At 39.2% G+C, this 14,069-nt stretch overlaps 2 protein-coding genes across 4 annotated transcripts; both read right to left on the bottom strand.

Annotated features, from left to right (window-relative positions):
- Nucleotides 1-1,347: 1,347 nt before the first annotated feature.
- Nucleotides 1,348-4,760, bottom strand: LOC102720617. The gene is made up of 3 exons (XM_006657924.2): nucleotides 4,631-4,760; nucleotides 3,590-3,979; nucleotides 1,348-2,081 (listed from the first exon to the last, which is right to left on the bottom strand). Exons 2-3 carry the CDS (start codon nucleotides 3,956-3,958, stop codon nucleotides 1,746-1,748), a joined length of 705 nt encoding a protein of 234 aa, XP_006657987.1. The 5' UTR covers nucleotides 3,959-3,979; nucleotides 4,631-4,760; the 3' UTR covers nucleotides 1,348-1,745.
- Nucleotides 4,761-5,961: 1,201 nt separating this feature from the next.
- LOC102721183 (transcription factor MYB124-like) lies at nucleotides 5,962-10,031 on the bottom strand. 3 transcript variants are annotated; one of them, XM_040526425.1, is made up of 12 exons: nucleotides 9,727-10,031; nucleotides 9,317-9,363; nucleotides 9,172-9,228; nucleotides 8,975-9,047; nucleotides 8,268-8,323; nucleotides 7,987-8,160; nucleotides 7,715-7,911; nucleotides 7,485-7,624; nucleotides 7,252-7,394; nucleotides 7,022-7,170; nucleotides 6,583-6,944; nucleotides 5,962-6,495 (listed from the first exon to the last, which is right to left on the bottom strand). In XM_040526425.1, the coding sequence occupies exons 1-12, from the start codon at nucleotides 9,835-9,837 to the stop codon at nucleotides 6,391-6,393; spliced, it is 1,614 nt and encodes a 537-aa protein (XP_040382359.1). In that variant the 5' UTR covers nucleotides 9,838-10,031; the 3' UTR covers nucleotides 5,962-6,390. The 3 variants fall into 3 exon arrangements, with proteins under 3 accessions (XP_040382359.1, XP_040382360.1, XP_006658854.2); XM_040526426.1 differs by having other exon boundaries at nucleotides 6,583-6,938; XM_006658791.2 differs by having other exon boundaries at nucleotides 6,583-6,935; nucleotides 9,727-10,029.
- Nucleotides 10,032-14,069: the final 4,038 nt, after the last annotated feature.

Genomic DNA, 14,069 nt, shown 5'->3' with positions numbered 1-14,069 from the left:
TATATGTTAATAGCGATAAAATAAACTAATATAAAACTATCAAAATCATTTGATTTTTACAATATCTATTTAAGATATAAATGATTGAATTAATTATAAAGTAAGAAAATTACTATAGTAGGTTAGATGACATTTTATATAGAATGTTTTTTACCTAAACACGTACGTCCAACGAAAATCCAAATATGCCATTATAATAAAATTTATCTAGATATAAATCTTTTCTATAGTATTTAGTTTCTTACCAACCACATCTCATTTAACTTTTACTCAACCTTCGGGACACAATCACATTTGAGAAGCATTATAGTTATTTTCCTTTATTGTTATTTAGTTCTTTACTCTTACAAATTACAGCATGGTCCTAAATAATTCAATTGTTGCAAAAAAAAATTATACATTGGCAATAAATACTGCTGAGAGAGGGGGAGGGGCCATATAAAAACCACCATGCCGAAGGAGGGGGCGAAATGGTACCGACAGAAGGAGAGGGGCCATATGTTTGCTACAGAATGGCTCACCAATAAAAACATTGTAAAAACATTAATAAATATCTTATCCCAGGAAAAAAGGAAAAAATGATTACGACGATTCAAAATGGCTCACCAATATCATCGGTGTTAAAATATCCCTAACAACAATTTAATATTTTGTTTTTGCCAAGGTCAAAAAAATCAAATCTATTTTATCTAGATCTATATGTGATAAAAAAATTACAGAGAAATTAGATTTGCCCAAACTCATTTGGTTGCGACAATACCACGCTATTTTTAAAGTAATTCATAACAGTGCATATTTATGGTTATAATCATAAATCATAAAAAAATAGTTCCTCTGTAATTACACGCGGCAAAGCCGCGTTGTCTTTCCAGTGAATACGATGTGTCAGCGTATTGTGATGTTGGATGACGCTTGCAAGGTGGATTTGGGAGTACCAGCTTCAGTTCGCAATCTGCACAAGCAACTCAAATAAGGCCATTTTTAGTTCGTAAAAATTTTATCCAAAAACATCACATCAAATATTTAAATATTTAAATAGATGAAACGAAAAACTAGTCTCACAAAAATCATAAGACGAATCAATCATAAAGACGAACCAATCATAAGATGAATCTTTTGACCTTAATTAAAAGACCTTAATTAGTTATGATTAGTAACACACATGTGCTAATGATAGATTATTTCATGGCGAGACGTGAAATTCGTTTTTTCATTCGTGTTAAAAACCTCAACCGACATCCGTCTCATATGACACCTATAAATTTTTATTTCTCCCGCTAAACACCCCCTAATCAAGGAAATTCTATAGGGAAAAAACACACTGTTAGTCTTAAATAGTGATGGCTGCTAAATCAACTATAGGTGCACTGTGCACAGTGTACTTCTAATATTATGATTATTATGGCGTACATGTACATGAAAATGTGACAGAAATGACCATTGTACTTCTAAAAGCAGAGGAACAGAGCTTTCAGTACACAGAGTACAGTTGTCTACTTGTCTTCAATGGATAGCAGGAATTAACCAGCGGCAAGCCAATGGTTCAGACGCCGGCTTTAATACAGAATAATATCCTAATTTCCTCACCTAAATATGTAGAGAGAGAGAGAGATTCTCTCTTGACAACTACTTTTGGGACTAATTACTGATTATTACTAGTATTAAGTGTGCATACAGGAGACAGGAGAATATACAGAACAAATTTGATCCATCATCCATGTTGAGATCTTGGGAATGTCCACCGTTTATTCGGGGCAGATGCTTATGAAGACGGGCAGCCTTCGTCGATTGCTTTGACCATAAAGAGTTTTAAGTATCAACTCTTCGTCCTCCTCGAATGGCTCTGCCTGCGCAGATGCAGGCTGAGCGGAAAGTGTTGTTACTTCAGGTTTTGGTGTTGAAGGCTCTGCCTTGGTTGCTTGGACGACAGTATCTTCCCGTGGTCGGGGGACAGCAAGTGTCTTGTTGCAGATGCCTCGAGCTGTGGCAGTAGTATCATCGGCACAGGGCTGCCATGGGGAGATGAGAGAATCGATGTCGTTGAAGTCCTGGAAACCTGGAGCACCAGTCTGCCCAGCCGCCTATTCAGAAGGGAACATGATAGTCAGTTAATGTCAACGGCGTCCAAATTTTTGATATTGGCTAAACTGAAGCTGCAAACGAATGGTGTTAGTAAGCCAAGTGCCCTGAAATAATGGTATCAGTAAACCATAGAGCGTACCATTGATAGATTTAATTGAACGATGAAGCTGAAGATACATGGAACCATTTCATAAAGCAAATCAGGTAATGAATAAAGAAAAGAATAACATAGCAGGCACTATCCAAATAAAGAAAAGAATAGCATAGCAGGCACTATCCATTACATAACAGGCGATAATGCGTCTTAGGTTTATCAAATTGAGGGCTATCAAATACCTTGGGTCATAAACCCTGACTTATCTATCACACTAAAAAAGAAACCGCTTTTAAGCTAACATCCCTAACAGAAAGAAACGGAAAAATCCCATGGTGAAGTTTAATTTCAGGCTAGATTAAAAACGATAGGTCTACTCTTTTTTTTTTTACAAAACAACATTACAGTGGCAACCGGCAGGTCGTCATTACCCATGTCTATCGAAAATTCTGTATTTGTATGTTCACTGGTCAGTAACAAGGATAACTAGCGGGGAACAAGAATGAAAGTGCACAGCGAAGCTAACAAACGAACTGGATTGAAAATTAGTTATCCTCTTCAAGAAGAGGAGACAAGAACACACATATAGGAATATAGAACTGTCCGATTTTGATACCTCTTTGGATAGCAATAACAGTTAAGCGCTATTGAAGAATCGGGTAACAGAAGGTCTGAAGCACAACCATATTTCTCACTATATTTCTAGAAATTCTACTGGTACCCTATATTTCTGAAAACACTAAATGTGTTGACAAAACACTATAAATATCACATCTTTCAAAGGCATGTACCACCTAGAATTTATATTAACTGATTATAGCATTCTTAAATGCATAATCAAATTAAATCCAATCATATGGAAATAAAGAAAACAGCATCAACTACTTCAATTAAACTATGAAGACATAATTAAACTTAATCAGTTTACATGTTAATTAGTCTGATGCAATAGATGTGTTAGAGACACAAATTTCATTAAGGGTATGGCCTACATGTACCCTACAACATTTATGTAGAATAGTGCTAAAATTAGTTGACCTGATGTAACCTGTTTCTTGTTCTCTCATCATCACTTCGATGTCAGACTCAAAATCCTACTATATCTGTAACAAAACAAGAACTGCCTGCAGAATCATACATATACCTTCTCTCCTAACTTCCTAATAACATCAGTTATTTTATTTTCTTCTCTTCGCGATAGAAGGAATGAAATATCTGAATCATGAAACTCTCTTAAGATCATTGCAATTGTTGGTCTTTATAACTGTCTTAAAATCAACAACAAAAAGGTACTGCAATTTCAATTCATGGCATAAACCTCTGATACTAGAGAATCGGTGATCATTGATCAGCCATGATTGGAACTCAGACCCGAAATTCAACCGAAACTGGATCTCGAAAGCAACACAGTACCTGTCGCTTGGAGTCATATCGGCAACCTCCAGCAGCCCCCACGTCACCGCCCGTCGACACCTGGTACACCGGCCCCGACTGCGGCGAGTAGACGAAGACGCGCGGGCCAAGGTCGGCGGTCGCGGAGAAGCAGGCGCGGCGGTAGCGGAGGAGTGAGTCGTCGAACCCGAGGTCCAACCCGCCAGACGACGACGACGCAGAGCCGGAGTACGCGGACATACCGTCCGCGCCGGCGGCGACGGCGTCGAAGGCCGGCGTGAGGTGGGCCCTCAGCGACGGCGACGACAACCGCCGCTGCTGCCGCCGCCGCACCGCCGACTCGGCCATCCACCTGCTTCCGGGAAAGGCGGCGACGAAATCGAGGTCCATCACGACGCCCCAATCCTTCACCTGTGGACCAGTAACCGCATAAAAAACTCAATTAAATCCTCGCGACGGCGAGATTTAAGGAGGAGGAAATTTCGTGATGGGAAATTTGAAAAAACTGTGCCGGAAACTAGGGGTCTCTTGGAATAAATCCCCATATTTTTGTTCTCTCTCTCTCGGAGGCGCATGCGGCCAATCAGGCGGTTACGAGCTCACGATTATTACGCGAGTCCAAACAATACTGATTTCGGGCGATTTCTTCGAGTGGGGAATCAAACAAAGTAAGAAATCGCCAGGGAAATGGTGTCATCGCAGCAGGATTGCACGAGGAAAGCACTCATGATATTCGCGAACTCCAAAACCTCGAACAGCAGATCAGGATCTACCAAGCAAATTGAACCAAGCCAAAAAAAAACCTCACAAACAACCAAATTTCCGAACCATTCTAACATCTCTTCGTTCGCGAAGAGATCACCAATCTGCAAACCAAGCCGGAAGCATCCAGTGCAGAAGATCCGATTAGACAGGCATGGAAGCTTTGACTCACCGGGAAAAAAAATCCCCACCCAAAAAAAAAAAAGCAGTTAAAAACTATTCGAGAGGCCGCTCGCCGAAGAGGTTCAAACTTCCAAAGATCGACGGAGGCTCGACGCGGGGATGGAGAAGACGACTCACCTCGCGGACGCGGAAGGTTCTGGAAGACTCTCGCGGAGGGGAGGAAGGTCACGGCGCCATTGCTGCGCGGTGCTCGCTCGCTGGGGCGGCCGGGCGGGAAGGGAAGACGAACTGGAGAAAGGCAGGAAGGAGAGCGAGGTGGGGGGTGGGATATGTACACGTGGCCCTACGTCTCCTCGGATTCCGTTATTTTGGACGGGGAGGGGGGGAGTGGGCTGACTAGTTGGGCCGAGCCGATTGTTTTGGGCCTGGAGCTGGAAGGGATTGGTTGGGCTGGGCCCAGTTAACACACTCTCTCTCTTCCCTTCTCCTCTCTCTCTCTTTTTTTTCTCTTTTTTTTCTTTAATTGTATTTTCATGAGTCATGGGGATGGAAGTGTTCATTAGAAACCTGCTTAACTGTATTTTTATGAGAATTGGAGTGTTCATCAGCAGCTCGTTTAAAAGACTCCTTTGGAATGCAAAACACAGAAATAAGAAAAATATAGAATTAAAGTGTCATATCAAACTAAATCCTATGGACTAGAGAAACATAAGAAAACTACATGAATAAGCGTTTGGATCAATTACAGATGTACAGGAAAAACATAAAAAATTAGAAAAGAGATAGACACACAAATTTTTTTTCCCAAGAGCTTGGACCTCATGTTGACGATCTTTCAAAATTCAAATGTTTTGAGGCATTCCTTATGAATTTTAAAAGAATTTAAAAGAAGCATTCCTTTTTCCAAATGGTTATATAGGATGTTTTTTTAACATGAATATAAACCTTCAAAATTCATTTGCTCCCAATAAGCCCTAACTGTATTTTCATGAGGATGGAAGTGTTCAGTAGCAACCCCGGAAACATTTGTGAGGTGCAAGCTGGGTTTATATTTTTCAATCAGTTTTCACGAAAACTACTCGATTTCGTGAAACCACTACTCCACTAGGGAGTATATATTTTCAATCAGTTTTCACAAAGTCTACTCGATTTCGTGAAACCAATAGGGATTGGTTTGTGAAAAAAATCAAGCGGTTTCAGATGGTTTCCAGGCGAAAGTTGTCAATTTTCACCGGTTTTCGACAAACCGGCACGAGTGTTTTTTACCTCAAAAAAAAAGGTAAGGTAAACCTGGATGCAAGTCATGCACCATGAAAATGTTGCACTGATCCACATCTCTGGAGTCTGAACAAGTAGCAGATAGAAGATGAATACTGAAATTGGACAACAAATTGAGCAACATTGAAAGCAATTTCCCAACATCAGGGAGCTCATACAGTACTAAATAATGGAGTCATATAGGATCAGCCATATGTGCTCAGTGCAAATAAAAGAAGAAAAAAACGTTTAAACACACTACACACCAAACCAATATATTCCGCACCACATAGAAAGGTTACAGGAGTTAATTACACAAAGAATAGTACTTATTCTATATTTTGGATACAAGCTGTGAACTCTTTTGGTACATCACCCCTCTTAATCCCTGTATGATTCTACAACACCGCCAATGCAATATGTACAAACCAAACAAACTATGAGACTCGTACAACAACTGAGATCTCATATACAAACAGCTGGACTTGGACATGAGATAGCCAAAGTGCCAAGCTTGATGCAAATAGGAGTATGTGAAAGAACCTCCTAGTAGCTAACACACGCTGGAATAGTAGGCATGCTGAGGAGCATGCATGACAGGCTTGGGGTTGGATCCCATGCAAACCTATAATGCAGAAAAATCTTGACAATGTACTTATAACAAATTGGTGGTACCACTTTCATAGGCTATTAAGGAGAGCCCTTTTGCAAGAAGGCTGCTGAGAAGTGTCTGGCCTCGACCCCGGAGAGGTCAACTCAAGCACAGACAGCAAAAAATTCCTCTCCTGGAAATTCAAATAAGAAATGTAAATATATTTTATTAATTATTTCTTTTAGGCAAGGTGCCATATATCAAGCAGTTGAAAACTTACACTGGCAGTAAAATTTGGAGTGGGCATATCATCCGCGTACGGCAGGAATGTTGGAACTGTATGAGCAGGCGAAGTGAATTCCATGCATAGAGGTTTGTTACATTTGATAGCCTCGCATGACTTCTCAGATGCTGGTGTTTCTGTATCTGCTTCAGCTTGGGTAGTTGTGTGAGCAGGGGAGACAGATTTGATACATTGTTCAAGAACCTCGCTAAGGTTCTCTGATGCTGCTATATCTGCATCTGCTTTAGCATGAATAATTATGTGTAATGGAGAGCTGTATTCCACACAGTGAAGCAAGCTATCCTCAATAGTAGCCTCGTTCAAGTTTTCAGATGTTGGTATATCTGCACCTGCTTCAGCTTCAAGAATTCAGTTAATTTTCTTTGTGTGGTTCAAACAGCGTTTTTATTACCAAATAGTTAAGATCATAGGTTACCTGGGCAAGGTTCCATATTGTTATCTTCCATGTTCTTATCATTTAGGCAATCCTCCATTTTATTGTTGGGGGTCATTTCTGATGTAACTTCCATGCTAGTTTGTGATGGATTTTGCTCATTCTGCACATCAATCTGTTCGGTCTGCTCCCTGTTTTCACAGTAATTGGTGGGTAAACAACTGAGAAAATATATAACCAAAACAATGAAGAAATCAAGAAATGATAATCACCTTAACTTCTGATCATCTTCCTCTTCATTCTCATAGGGGTCTACAATTAAATCATCAAGATCCTCTAGCAGCGAAGCCATTCCGGACATACTGCTCTCTGACATGTCATTATCATCTTTCTTATCCAAATGATGCTGTAGTTGCTGAAACAGGTACGGAACAAATTATTTCAAACAGAGTACAAGGTTGCATCCCTAAATTCCAACCAGAGCAAACTGTTGGTGCTGTCATACCTGCCAAGCTTCGTCCATACTTTGGCTTGTGTTTTCAGTATTTATTTTTGTTGCTAGGGAGCAAAGCAAGTCGGCTTGCTGCAATAAAGTAGCAATTTTTGGATCGTCCTTGTTCAAAAAATTACCCTCACGCTTAACACCTGAAATTATGCATGTGGGTCTGATTGAAACACTCTTACAAGACGCATACATCAAGCTCAAATGTGCGTTATACAGGAAAATGGGCTTACAGTTCTGTTCCCCGCCAAATAATTGTTTTGCTGCAGTTTTAGCAACAAGATTTTGGGTATCCATCATATTCACATCACCATGTTTATTTTGACAAACAGTTGCAAGAGGCTGTCGAGAATCTTGTTGTGTGCTCTTGTCCTGTCCAAGTAATCTCATATTCGGTACAATATTCTCCTTGAAATCTGAATTACATGCCCTAGTTGCCACATAACAATGTTTTAAGTTGACTTCCATGCTTAATAGAAAAAAGTACAGCTAGTATTATGTATACCTCATCTGCTTAATAGGTGGTGCGGCTGCACCAGACGTGTGGCACTCAGTTTGTGCCAATACCCTCTTTGCATTTGCACTGGAACATGATTGTCCATTTTCCTTGAATAGGTCATCATCCTTAGCCCGTCTTTTGCATAGAGTGGAAAACCGATTCTTCACTGCATTATCGGTTCTGTGGTAAGTAAACAAACAAATAACATGTTAGGTATATTATTACACATATCTAATACTTATTTCTCTTTACACCTTGCAGCAAACTGCACAGTACAAGAAACCCACCTGCCTGAGACAACCTTTGCTATTTCAGTCCATTTGTTCCCAAGAACCTTTTGAGCCTGCATGACAATTCCAAGAAGGGAAGAATATATAATTCAATCTTGATAAGGTGTCTAAGGTAGGAACAAATAATTATGCAAACAACAACATGCAGAGCTACAAATCTGTCAGAACACAAAACTTGCAACCAAACTAAGAACAAAATAATGATATTAAAAAACCATGCATGAGCCCATCTAGACTTCTTTATATATACCCCCCCCCCCCACCCCGGTCAGGTTCTAAGATGTTTTGGCTAAATCTAGATTCATCCATGGACCAATGCATATATTTTATATATATGTCCAGATTTATTAATATCCATATGAATCTAATGAAAGCCAAAAACATCTTATAACTTGAAATAGAGGTAATACAAAAATAAGAAACCTATATCCTATTATGCACAAAAGAAACTCATTCTTTTCCTGATAATCTGCAAATAGGCTATAATCTCCAAGCTGCATACGTTGTCAACTCCATGGTCATGCCAATATGCCTGGGCTTTTACCAAGGAAGGAACCAACGCATATTTGCCAATTAAGAAATTTCAAACTTCCAAAGTTTGATTACAAAAATGTCATCAGCATTTTATGCAGAAATTCCTGAATTCAATGAAATTCGCTGCCTGGACTGAATAATTTAAATGCCAGAAGATAACAAGATCCCACCTCACACAATAGCAAGTCCTCTTCATGGGACCACCCTCCTTTCTTGCACTCTGAGTTCAAATAATTGTACCATCTGTAGCAGTAAACAAGCAGAGAAAAAATGAATCAGGCAAGACGCATATTTCATCAGAATTTCGAACAAATTTCCAACTAAAACCACTCTTTTGTCAGAATAGGGAGAGGTACACTGTACACACCTTCTCCTGCATTGTCTGGCCGTCTTGTCCTTGTATTGTGCCGCTATAATTGTCCAACTACCGAAAGGAAAATAAAAATAGGGTAAGATATGTTGATTAATCAAGATGACCGTCAATTCAAACGGGAAGCGGGAAAATTTCATACTTATCAGTTCCATGAAGAGCAATTTGAGTACGAAGCACATCATCCTCCTACAGGAAGAAAGGTGCAAATGTCAGGCAAACAGCTTGGTCTAAAAGTAAAAAAATTGCAGGCACTCCCAGCACAGGCTCCACAGAATATGAAGCTAAAAATGACACAAATTCAAATTTCAACTATACTCAATCCTCACAAATATCGCCGTAAATGACAAAATTATGTGGGGAACGAATCTAACCAAAGAACATTTAGATAGATTGTGTCAGACTACGTTGAAAAATCCACTGTTGCAAAAAGGTGGGGGGAATAATCGCTACAGGAGCGGAGCCGCAAGTCGTAGGCAGCGAAATCGAGCAGGAAAACGCAAGCGCGCAAAAAAGAAAAAAGAAAAAGGCAAGCACTCCACTCGCACGCACCTCGGCGCTCCAACTCACGATGTGGCGGTCCTTCTTGGCCGACGCCGACGACGACGAAGGCGGCGCTTCGGCGGCGGCGGCGGGTGAGCTCAGATCGGGTCCGGTCGCCATGGTCCGGGATCCCGCATGTTCCGCTGGACGGATCCGGCGGAGCGAGGCAGCCCCACGCCGGCGGCGGACCGGGCCCGGCTAGGGTTTGGGAATTTGGGCGCGAGGGGAGGGATTTTTGAACCACGGTGGAGAAGACGACGACGACGGCGACGGGCGGGTTGGGTGGGGTGGGGAGGATGAGATTGAGAGGGTGGGATGGGGAATTTTGTGTTGTGCGGAAGCGGAGGTGTTGGGGTTGGGGTTGGGGTTTTTTTAAGTTGGTGGGGGAAAGCGCGGTGATGTTTTTCGGGGGAGAAGAGAAAGAAGACGGCGACTCCTACGGAATGGCGGCACGTGCAGGCTTCTTTTTCACGATCTTGCGAATTGTGAAAACGGCCAGAGTGGCAGTTGCCACTTTGTATACTTTTTGGCTCATATTACTTCCGTAAAAAAATAGTGTTTGGTTTCCGTTTATCATCCGATTTATTAAAAAAATTATTAAAAATTTAGTCCCCGTAAAGTACGTCATGTTTTATCATTTAATAATAAAAAAGATTAATCATAAAAGATTTAAATAAGACGAAGAGTTAAACATTGTATTTTAAAAACTGAAAAATAAATTTATTTTAGGACTGAGAGAATACGTTTTTTTATTTGTAACTGTCTATAGGTAAAATTTTGAAATTTTAAAAATAAATTTCAGATGGATTTTGTGGTTTTTATCGCCATTTATTTTACAAATTTTGATTTCAAGTCGTTATGGACATTATATAAAAAATTTTATTTGTAAATTATTTTTCGTCTGTAGAAACCGTGATGTCGCTTTTTTTTCTTCAAAAAATTACCATAGAGCATCACTAACAGAAGCCTAATGAACTGTTAGTTGATTAAAAACATGTAATTATCTTTAAAGAAAGTAGATTTGAGATGTAGTTGTGATATTAATGCCCGTGAGGTTAATAATCATATCATGTCAGCAAGAGGAATCGGTGTATAACAGCATTATCCATTTACAGAAAAAAAATGAATAAAATTAATATATTATCATGCTGGATATTAGTATATTACATCGATATAGCCATGATCAAGAGGGTTTAAAAATTTTCAGGTACCGGTAGGTTCACACATATTTGTCTTTAAATTTGTTTTGTCCATGTCGCTGGTGAATTGTGTTCATGAGTTGCATCATGCAAATCTAGCCCCATGCATTTCATGCATGGGGGGTGCAATGGTGAGCTCTTGTGACTTGGTTTATGGTGCTACGCTCCCACTACGTTATGGTCGGCTGTTTTGAGGGCCAAATGGTCGTGTTAAGCATAAGAATCTTGTGAATTTGGTTCATCCCTGTACGCACGCGAAATTGAAAGTTTGAGAAAATTCGGTTTCGAAATTTGGGTGTCGATGCCTGGCTAGATCCCTTCGTTACGTTCCTGTGCGAGCTGTGATCATCTTGAATTTCAGGGTTTTTTCTTAATCTTGCATCTAAGTTCTAGCTAAGGGCAGAGATTTTTTGGGGCAAAAATAACGCTGAACAAATTTACTCACGCAATTAGACAAATCATTAATACATGGTTAATTACGTCTTTGCAAAATATCTATTGAAAAGCCTCTTTAAAACCACAAATAAGCTCAAGTTCAAGTTTAAAATAATTAATACATAACTAATCATGTGCTAGTGACTTATCTCATTTTACATGAATAAATTCGTTCGTGACATTTTTGTCCAAAAGAATTAGATTATCTGTCTTTAGTTTGCACTAGAGATTATAAGAATTATATGTAGCTAGCTTTCACTTTGTGTGCATTTTTTCAAAAGAAAAACGGCGAGAAAGAGATAGGCATAGACTAGTCACCAGGGCGTGGTTTGAATAAAGACAGTTCTTCAGGTCTTCAGGATTTGAATAAGCATTCCTAAAACAGGGTCTAGCTGTAATTAACATGATTTGAACGGAGCAATTGTTGTTAGGCAACCTAGTGGTTAGTGAAATTTGCCATTTGTCCACTAAACGTGACGGCGACCTTAGAGACTTTGGATATTTTCTATTGTTCCAGTCTTGAGAAGATCATTTTTAAATTGTGAAGCCAACGGCTAATTTCGAAAGTCCAAAGTTTCACGAAACTAAACAAGCCTGATGACGTTAATACTCACAGTCACTCAGCACCATCGATATCATGCCTTCAGCGAACTTTCTGCACCGGGTAGCACTAGAAAAACCTGAGCTCTGAATGAATGGAAGTGCTCAAGATAATAGGAGTGAAGCTTGAAAATTGCTTCACTGATATTGTTTAATGTTTAGTGTCATCTTCACTGCTTAAATAATTTAAGCATATTTCATGTCAGAGGTCGTCTTGACAAAAAAACTATAGCTCCACCCCTGCCTGACAACCAACCTAAGCACTGTTCACTCCGTCTCTAGATAAATTAAGGCCGCTTCGGCGGGTGGGTATAAGTTTATAATAGATTAGTATATGGTTAATTAATTATTAATTATTAAAAAAATAAATTAATATGATTCTTAAAATAATTTTCCTATAAATTTTTTTAAAAAAAATACACCGTTTAGCAATTTGAAAGCGTGTACGCGGAAAACAAGGGAGGTAAGTTACATGGCCAGCCGGACACGGCCTAACTCATAGCTCATACTTTGTTCCAAATTGGCCAAATTAAACCTTCTCCTCTATCCTTAGTTCCAAATCAAGAAATTAACTTATAGCTCGTACTTTGGCTAGCTTTACATGTATTCTAAGGAAAATATATTAAATGTATAGGTAAGAGAAAAAAGATAGAAGATAAAAATTATAGCCAATATTATAGTTAATCTATTATATATGTTGACTCTAATGTGAATCAATAGCTAATAAGAGCAAGTTCAATAGTATAGCCAATTGCTTACTACAAATCATTTATAGTCAATTTTATAGCCAATATATACAATAGTCACCTATAAAAATATACTACACAATTAATATTTGTTCCTACCTATCATACACATATGTCTTGGAGTCTGTGCTACAACTAACTATAAATCTGTAGCCCGCTGATCTTCTCTCTCTTCTCATATCTCCTTATAATATGTTTATAGTTGACTTATAGATTACTATTGTACCTGCTCTAAGTTGGTCTCTGTTATTAAACTTGCTCTTATCATGGTGTTGCTAAGGATTTAATAACCTTAAATTATATAAGTGTGGTAATTTTGTTGGCTCATAATGGTAAAGTGTGACTACAACCATACATGCTCTTAATGTATATAATACACTCTCTCAAGGTCACACAATATAATGCCACCTTAATACCACGTGGAGCACACAACAGATTATAAACCTCTAGAAAAAGCTAAAACAATAGCCTTGTGAAAAGCCAGGTATCCCTCTCACCTATTGAAAAAAGAAAAGGAGAAGGCAAGGTACATGTCATTCATTCACATTCAGCCAATCATCTAAGTCAAGTGTACTCCTTTCATCCACAATTATAATTATTTCTAGAGATTTTAGGAGAGATTAAGATAGACAAAAAAATATTATGATGTCTCTAGGAGTTTACTTGATTGGTAAATATGTCATGTCAATCAGTGCAATATTTATGAGTACATTTATTAAAGATGCCAATGTTTATGGAAAAGAGTATCAATCCTATCTACTCGCTTATATTTAAACTTATAAGCCAATTTTCTAACTTTAAATTTAAATTTAGAATATATTTTAGGTTTTTTGTTGTAGTTTATTTACTTCTAAATCATTAAGATTGCATATATAAAAGTTATACCCATAAATTATTTTTATTTGTGAATTTGTTGTTTGGCTTTTTTTTTCTTGAAAAACAAAAAGATGACCCATATAGATAGTGCAATTGCAAAGAGGCTTTTGGTGATAGCAGCTGCATGTGCGTGGTTCCACGGGCTGGGGTTTTTAATTTTAACCTTTCCGACGGCTGGCGCTGCATCTGCTTTCCCCTCGCCGAGTACACTGTTTTTGTGTAATCTGTTCTTTCCCCTCAGGGCATGCACTATGCAGACTCTCCACACAGGGAGCCCTATCATGTCACGTGGGATGGGGAAACACACCCCACAGTGCAAAGTGTTTTAGGTGGGTCCCATAAAATTTTTTTTAATTTCACTGGCAACTCTCTCTCCCCTCTCTCCTCTCCTCTCTCCCGAGTTCTCTTCGCACCAACCCTCTCCCGAGCTCTCCTCGACCGGAGCTTGGCGGTGGTCGTAACCGACGGCGGAGGTTGGCGACGGATCCGGTCGTCG

Source organism: Oryza brachyantha, chromosome 7 (assembly GCF_000231095.2).
Source record: "Oryza brachyantha chromosome 7, ObraRS2, whole genome shotgun sequence".
NCBI lineage: Eukaryota > Viridiplantae > Streptophyta > Magnoliopsida > Poales > Poaceae > Oryza > Oryza brachyantha.
This window is presented reverse-complemented; position numbering and strand designations above follow the sequence as displayed.